At 39.6% G+C, this 7,960-nt stretch overlaps 2 protein-coding genes across 9 annotated transcripts in view; one reads left to right on the top strand and one right to left on the bottom strand.

Annotated features, from left to right (window-relative positions):
- Window positions 1-1,587, bottom strand: part of MLH1 (mutL homolog 1) — a 56,016-nt gene extending 54,429 nt beyond the window's left edge. For 2 of the 8 annotated variants that reach the window (XM_032269840.1, XM_032269846.1), the window contains exon 1: window positions 1,384-1,555. Coding sequence is in view for 1 of the 8 variants with exons in the window: in XM_032269801.1 (XP_032125692.1) it covers window positions 1,384-1,499 (116 nt within the window). In the remaining 7 variants the exon portion in view is untranslated. Of the gene's footprint in view, window positions 1-1,291; window positions 1,316-1,383 lie in introns of those variants that run through there. The other 6 variants (XM_032269837.1, XM_032269817.1, XM_032269801.1 and 3 more) reach the window with 5 other exon arrangements.
- Window positions 1,585-7,202, top strand: EPM2AIP1 (EPM2A interacting protein 1). The gene has a single exon (XM_032269868.1). It carries the CDS (start codon window positions 1,972-1,974, stop codon window positions 3,793-3,795), a length of 1,824 nt encoding a protein of 607 aa, XP_032125759.1. The 5' UTR covers window positions 1,585-1,971; the 3' UTR covers window positions 3,796-7,202.
- Window positions 7,203-7,960: the final 758 nt, after the last annotated feature.

Genomic DNA, 7,960 nt, shown 5'->3' with positions numbered 1-7,960 from the left:
AGACTCCTGTTCTCTCTCCCCCTTTCTCTTTCTTTCAAAAAAAAAAGAAAAAAAAAGAAAAGAAAAATAAAGGAGACAGTAAATTACCTAAACATTAAAGACCTTTCTCATGAGCCCCTGTAGTGAAGTTGTATTTAGTCATCTCAACTTATATACTAAAAAGGGCTACACCATCCAGGTTTTATAAGGACACACGATGGTGTTTGAAAAAAAAAAAAAAAAAAAAAAAAAAAGGGCATAACTGGACTCCATATAAAAATCTCCACTTAAGGAATTACAAGCCAGCAAGCTAGTATGTTATGTTTAGTTTTGTTTTATAGTATTCTGGCACAGTACAATAAAAGGCCCAGTTGTTCTGTCATAGCATTCTAACATAGTAGAAACAAAAACCGCTCTGCCACTGCTTCTACTACTACTATTACAAGTGAAAAGGAGAAAACATCCCCAGGTTTCTTGCTCCTTCTTTCATCTACCTTCCAATTCTCTTCCTTTCCTTCAGTGGTCCTCTCTACCCACTGATCTTTCAGTCCCATTGCCCTGAATAGTTTATACTTTCACAATAAATCCCTGTAGAAACCTACCACTCTTCACTGAAGCATTTTTTTTTCTATTAATGTACGGACTTCACTAACAACTGATTTTTAACAAAAAGGATCTGACATAACGTTTAGGTATATTTTGGGAATGGATTTTTGGAGGTTTACAGTCCACACTCACTTTTCCTTCCCCATGTTTCAAATGTCTTCCCTCCACATTTTTTTGTGACAGTTCTAAGCTTCAGAATCCACAGATGACCCATAAAATCTGGTTATCTTCGAAGTGCGCCCTCCCAAGCATAGGACAGGAAAACAATAAGTGGGGTCACTAATTTAACAACAGTGTAATAAGGTAATCAGAAATCAAGCCCAAAGTGCATCAGCCTGTCCTAACACTCAACTTTTTGTTTTGAATGAAACTCAAAATGAATTGTGTCTTTGGATATGTACAGATGATTTCTGGAATTAGCAAGAAAACAGTAACCTCTGAAAAACAGATTTTTTTCCCCATTCTAAGCTTTTTTACATCTTTTAACTTTGTATCTTCTGCACAATTTTAAATTAAGTGACTTCCTTAGTTAACAGTACCATTAAGACGACAGTAAGTATACTTCTCCACTCGCACCCGAATCACCCTTACAAGGTCTCGCGAGAGCGGTAAAGAAACACACGGTTGGCAGAAAAGGAGAAGGCCTGACTGGCACGCGCCAGGGGACCCCTTGGCCTCCGCCGTTGTGGGCATGCGCTGTACACACCTCTGCCCAGGGCAAGGTGTGTCCGCGCCATTAAGAGGAGCGGCCCGTTAAGTCATAGCCCTTAAATGAGCCCGAGTCGACTCCCTCCGTACCAGTTCTCAATCATCTCTTTGATAGCATTAGCGGGCCGCTGGATAACTTCCCCTGCCGCGATGCGGTTCACCACCGTCTCGTCCAGCCGCCGAATAACCCCAGCCACGAACGACATTTTGGCGCCAGAGAAGCCCAGGAAACGTCTAGATGCTCACCGGAAGTGCCTTCAGCCAATCACCTCAGTGCCTCGGGCCTACGTTCTTCCTTCAGCTGTAGCTTACGCCATCCAGCCCCACCCTTCAGAGGCAGCTATTGATTGGACAATTTGAATGCCAGTCAAATTTCTCAACTCTGTGGGTTGCTGAGTCTCTTCGTCCCTCCCTCAAGCGGCTGCTGCCCGCTGCCTAGAAGGATATGCGCTTGCGCTTTAGAAATCACTGTCCGATCTTCCTATTGGTTCGTTCTTAGGAGCTCGGGGAATACGAAATATCCAGCCAATAGGAACTGAGATACCAGAGCCGGGCCTGTGTGCCTCCGCTGAGGTGATCTGGCGCAGAGCGGAGGAGGTGCTTGGCGCTTCTCAGGCTCCTCCTCTCTCCTTGCGGCCTTTCTAACGTTTTGGCCCTGCTCTTGTGGCCTCCCGCAGAATGTGGATGACGCCCAAAAGAAGCAAGATGGAAGTCGACGAGGCTCTAGTTTTCCGGCCGGAGTGGACCCAGCGTTACTTGGTTGTGGAGCCGCCGGAGGGCAACGGGGCCCTGTGCCTAGTCTGCCGCCGCCTCATCGTAGCTACCCGCGAGCGCGACGTCAGGCGCCACTACGAGGCTGAGCACGAATACTACGAGCGGTATGTGGCGGACGGCGAGCGCGCGGCCCTGGTGGAGCGTCTGCGTCAGGGCGAATTGCCCGTGGCCTCGCTCACTCCTGAAGAGAGAGCTGCTCGTGCAGGCCTCGGGCTCTGCCGCCTCTTGGCCTTGAAGGGTCGCGGTTGGGGTGAGGGGGACTTTGTACACCAGTGCATGGAGGTGTTGCTGCGAGAGGTACTGCCCGAGCACGTAAGCGTCCTGCAAGGCATTGACTTATCTCCAGAGAGCGCAAGGCAGAGGATCCTGAGCATTGACAGGAATCTACGCAGTCAGCTTGTTAACCGAGCCAGGGACTTCAAGGCCTATTCTCTTGCCTTGGACGACCAGGCTTTTGTGGCCTATGAGAACTACCTCCTGGTCTTTATCCGCGGTGTGGGCGCCGGGCTGGAGGTGCAAGAAGATCTTCTGACCATCATCAACCTGACTCATCATTTCAGTGTTGGTGCACTCATGTCGGCAATCCTAGAGGCCCTGCAGACAGCAGGGCTTAGCTTGCAGAGAATGGTTGGACTCACCACGACCCACACTTTGAGGATGATTGGTGAGAACTCAGGACTCGTCTCATACATGAGAGAAAAGGCTGTCAGCCCCAACTGTTGGAATGTGATTCATTATTCAGGATTTCTTCACTTGGAACTCTTGAGCTCCTATGATGTAGATGTGAATCAGATCATAAATACCATATCCGAATGGATAGTTTTGATTAAGACCAGAGGTGTTAGGCGACCTGAATTTCAGACTTTGCTAACTGAATCTGAATCAGAGCATGGCGAAAGGGTTAATGGACGATGTCTGAACAATTGGCTTAGAAGAGGGAAAACTTTAAAACTAATATTCTCTCTAAGAAAAGAGATGGAAGCGTTCTTGGTTTCAGTAGGGGCAACAACAGTCCACTTCTCAGACAAACAGTGGCTTTGTGACTTTGGCTTCTTGGTAGATATTATGGAACACCTTCGAGTACTCAGTGAAGAATTGCGAGTTAGTAAGGTCTTTGCTGCTGCCGCCTTTGACCATATTTGTACTTTCGAAGTTAAGCTGAATTTATTTCAAAGACATATTGAGGAAAAAAATCTAACAGACTTTCCTGCCCTCAAAGAAGTTGTTGATGAGCTAAAACAGCAAAATAAGGAAGATCAAAAAATATTTGATCCTGATAGGTATCAAATGGTGATCTGTCGTCTACAAAAAGAATTTGAGAGACATTTTAAGGACCTCAGGTTCATTAAAAAGGACTTAGAACTGTTTTCAAATCCATTTAACTTTAAACCTGAATATGCACCTATTTCAGTGAGGGTGGAGCTAACAAAACTTCAGGCAAACACTAATCTTTGGAATGAATACAGAATCAAAGACTTGGGGCAGTTTTATGCTGGATTGTCTGCTGAATCTTACCCAATTATCAAAGGGGTTGCCTGTAAGGTGGCATCCTTGTTTGATAGTAACCAAATCTGCGAAAAGGCTTTTTCATATTTGACTCGAAACCAACACACTTTGAGTCAGCCATTGACAGATGAGCATCTCCAAGCCCTGTTTCGGGTTGCCACAACTGAAATGGAGCCCAGTTGGGATGATCTTGTGAGAGAAAGAAATGAATCGAATCCATAAGGCTTTGTAGTGCAAGATTGAGAAACTCAACAAGAATTTAATTCTAAAAGCAAAAATTGGTTTGAGTTTTCAAGTTTACTAATTTGGATTGTGAGAAAGCACCACGTACCAGCCGTCCAAACTGATCACAATTCAAATTCTGACAGTTGCCTTTTTTTTTCATCTCAAATGGCAGCATGGGACTGAAACATGAAAATGCCACCTTTTTTAAAACTTAGTTTAATGACGAAGTCATTGTCTTTTATGATATAGTTAATTTTAAAGAGATTTAGTATTAATTATGTGAGTTGAATTTGCAGTCTGTTTTTTAGGTGTTCTGAAGATATATGCCAAAAATTTCAACTCTTGTTTTAATGGAGTGCTAAAATTCTGATTCATATAATCTTAAATTATCAACTCCTTAAACGTGCTTTTGAACCAATTTGCAGAAACTCACATAGCAAATTCATAAATTTCCAAAAAGGAAGACCATGCATACAGTGGCGGTGTTTTGTCTAACCATCAAAATGTTTGAGATTTTTTTTTTAAACATTTCTGAGTCCGAAGGTAGTATTGACAGATTTCTTTCCTCTTCCCTCCCCATCACCCACCTCAGTGATAACTGACATAACTGATAGAGGAAGTAATTAGAATCATTTTTAAGTTGCTGATATAGGAGACTTCCTGCAGTTTGGAGATAAGACTAATTATTGGGGGTTTTCCTTGAATTTTTTTTTATAACTGGGGGCTATTTTATCAGCTTGCCTATTAAAGGACTATGGTAAGTATAGAATCTTAATGGTTGCCAGGTAGTAGTTTTTTTTTTTTTTTTTTTTTTTAATACTGTAAACAGAAGTTTGGCCCTATCAAAAAGGATGAGGAAAAAAGATGCTTGCACTCCAGGATTAGGAGATGTGAGATATTTTAGCTTTTTTGTCTTATCTGCATGGGTGTTATTGCTTTATTTTTTAAAATCCTGCTTAAAAGAAACACTTTGTTTTAAAATGATACAGTATCAGATTTTGTTAGATACTAGAAATAGATTTATTCTAGAATTTGCAACTGTCTTACACATTCTATATTTAAGACAGCACACAAGTAGAAATATTTAAAAGCAGTCTTATTCACAGATTGCAGTAATTCTGTATTTCTAGTAAGATATCTGCTTTGTGCCAAAACAGTAATTTCCAAACTTCTGTTAACCATGAAAAGGCAATCTTAAGTTTACTATGTAAAACTAATTGTAAACAGGATCCAATTTATATTTATAGATCCTCTCAAGTATTAATGCAGTTTAAAAACTCTTGTTCCAAAGTCCTGTCTTAACTATTGAAACACCTTAATCTGTGGTTACTAATGCAGCAAATTCAAGGAACCAGGCTACAACTAAGAATTTGGATGGAATTGTTGTCCGGGCAATCAAAATAAATTCCATAAGGGCCTAAAAACGAAAGTTTTGCCAGTGGCTTTCAACCAGAGGTGGCAACCTGTCCTCCCAGAGGATGCTGAGAAATGTGTAGAGGCACTTTTTTGTTTGTTATATTTAGGAGCTTCTGTTGGCATTTAAGCCTAAAGACCTTCACCTGCTACAGTGCATGGGCCAGCCTGGCACAATGAAGAATTATCCCTCCCAAAATGTAGATTATTTTATTTCAAGGGACAGGGCAGATAACTGGTTGAAGCAAAATTAAAAGCACAAGTTAGGCAAACTGACAGAATACTAGGTAGGAGAGACTAATTCTAACCTTCCAGATTTGGCTGGTAAAGTGCAATAAAGGCATTGATAAGATCTGTTAACTCACAATATTCCTTGTAAATCAGGAATTAATATTGAATCCGATTTAAGGGCTCTGCCTTGTTGTACATATTTAAGACAAAAAGTTACATGTTGATAAGGTACTTATCAAGAATGGTCAAGTTGAGATTTTGGTTAATAGAGTAAGCTTACATATCTGGAAAAACAACAGTGGGAAACCGAAAAAACAGCCAAATCCACCAGTATTTTCCTAATAGCTTTGAATATTCATAGCAGAGCTTTATTACTTGAGAGAAAGATTGGAAGACCTGAAAGCCACTTCTGCTTTCTAACCCCAGTTCTTTAAATATTGAAATCTTGTATATTTTGTGAAGTTCCAGTATGTTTTGCTTAAGGTGTTAATAAAATTAGTTTGTATCATATAGTCATTGAGGGGGAGATACAAGCCAAGGATTTGAAATTGACCCTTAGCTATAGAGAATTTGCTATAAACTAGTCTTGTTTGAAAAAAAAAAAGTGTATTTTACTGTTTTCTGTGTTAAGTAATTCTGTAACTGCATGGCAGTCTTTTTTTTTCTTATATATATATATATATATATAAATATAGTTGTTACTGGTCCTGTTGTAACAGTGAATATAGTTAAAATGAGTACCTTTTAAAAAAACTCTTATGTCCTTACCAGTTACTGCCCTATAGCTCATTCCTACTAGTTTTCTTGACAAATTTGTATTCCCAGTCTCCTGTATTGCCACTCAAATTGCTCTACTAAGCTCATTAAGTCCTTGTTAATAGTCTTACCCTCCTTGAAACACTTGATGACTTTAGCTTTGAGGAGATTCATCTCTGGGTATGCTTTCTTAGTCTTTGTAGGCATCTCTTTCCTTAAATATCTGTTTTTTCTATGTTTAAAAAAATTTGTTTCAGACTGCCTTATTCTATGTCATCTTGCTAGCTGATCTCATTTCTTTCCATGGCTTCATTACCACCTATATGCAAATAACTCTCAGATTCATTATCTCCTTTCTAGACCTTTCTTAATTCGTATATCTAATTGCTAACAAATTCTCTTTGCTGTCTCAGGCACTACATGTCATTGATCTTGCCTCCAATCCTGCTCTTCCTCTCATGTTCCCTCTTTGACTAAATGGCATTACCACTACCAGCCGTTCATTTGTTTGTCCTTACCCAAGCCAAAAGCTGATTTGTGCATGACTTTTCCCAACTCTCCAATGCTACCATTTTAATTCAGGCCATCAACCTACCTAAATTATAGCAACAGCCTCCTTATTAGTCTCCCTGGTTTTTATTTTTATTCCTTTTCACACTACAACCAAATTGCTCCAGAAGACTTACTGATCATATCATCATTCTACTGCTTATACCATTGCTCTTAGTATACAATACAAATTTATCTTCATCTTTAAGGTCTCCAGTCTGCCACTTCATCTAGGAAACCTTCATTGATGCCCTCTAGATTAGGTGCCCTTATTATGCATTCCCTATATACCCTGTTCTTTCCTAAACATACACTTGGCACACTTTATTGTTACTGCTTATTGATCACTGCTAGACTGTAAGCTTTGTAAGGGCAGGGACCATATAAGCCTTGTTCACTGTTATATTTCTAGTGCTTAGCACAATGCCTGGCATTTCAATAAATGTTTGGATAAACGAATATTTGTGTAGTGTTTTACAATTTTTGAAGCTCTTTCACAGTCTTATTTGACCTTCACAGTCATTCTGCCTTAGACTGTCCATTGGGTAACTTCTATCCGCATATAATTGAGAAATGAAGCTAAGTTCTTTGTAACTAGGGATCTCGTTGTATTCCCAGAATTTAGTGTAGTGCTTAGCATGTGACTCAAATATTTATGTGAATGTTAAACAAACTGAAATTGCAGTTTTCCCTAGTAAACATAGTAAATAGTAAACTCAGAATTCAAAACGAGATATACACACCTAAATCCATTATGATATTAAGTTTGTATATCCATGTATAGAATCTTTAAGTCTTTTTTTTTTCCCAAAGGAACCTACATATGGAGGGAAAAGATTGGACAAATATTTAGTGAACTAAAATAATACTTAAGTGATTAAAATGTTACATTTAGTATTGGAAAAAGATAATGCCACCTAAGAGTTAATAATCATTTTTCCTTTTGTAGGCATCAACACTAGGAGAAAATGACATGCTATTTACTTGCTACTTTGCTTTTCAGATGATTTTTGGCTCTTCTGGGATTTAAAAGTAAGTAAATTTAACAAAATAGAAGAATGACTCAGACTTTCTGGTCATTATCTATTCGGTTCACTTGTTTTTATACCTGCAGAATGTCCTTATCACCCAAAGGGAGATGACCCAAAAGTGACATCTAGTTAATGTATACTTTTAAAATTTGCTGTATTTCTTTGCCTTTTTGTTCCCATGC

This window comes from Sapajus apella, unplaced genomic scaffold, assembly GCF_009761245.1.
Source record: "Sapajus apella isolate SASKATOON/1434 unplaced genomic scaffold, GSC_monkey_1.0 scaffold4, whole genome shotgun sequence".
Classification (NCBI taxonomy): Eukaryota; Metazoa; Chordata; class Mammalia; order Primates; family Cebidae; genus Sapajus; species Sapajus apella.
Note: the sequence above shows the minus strand (reverse complement) of the source record. Positions and strands in the feature narration are given on the sequence as shown.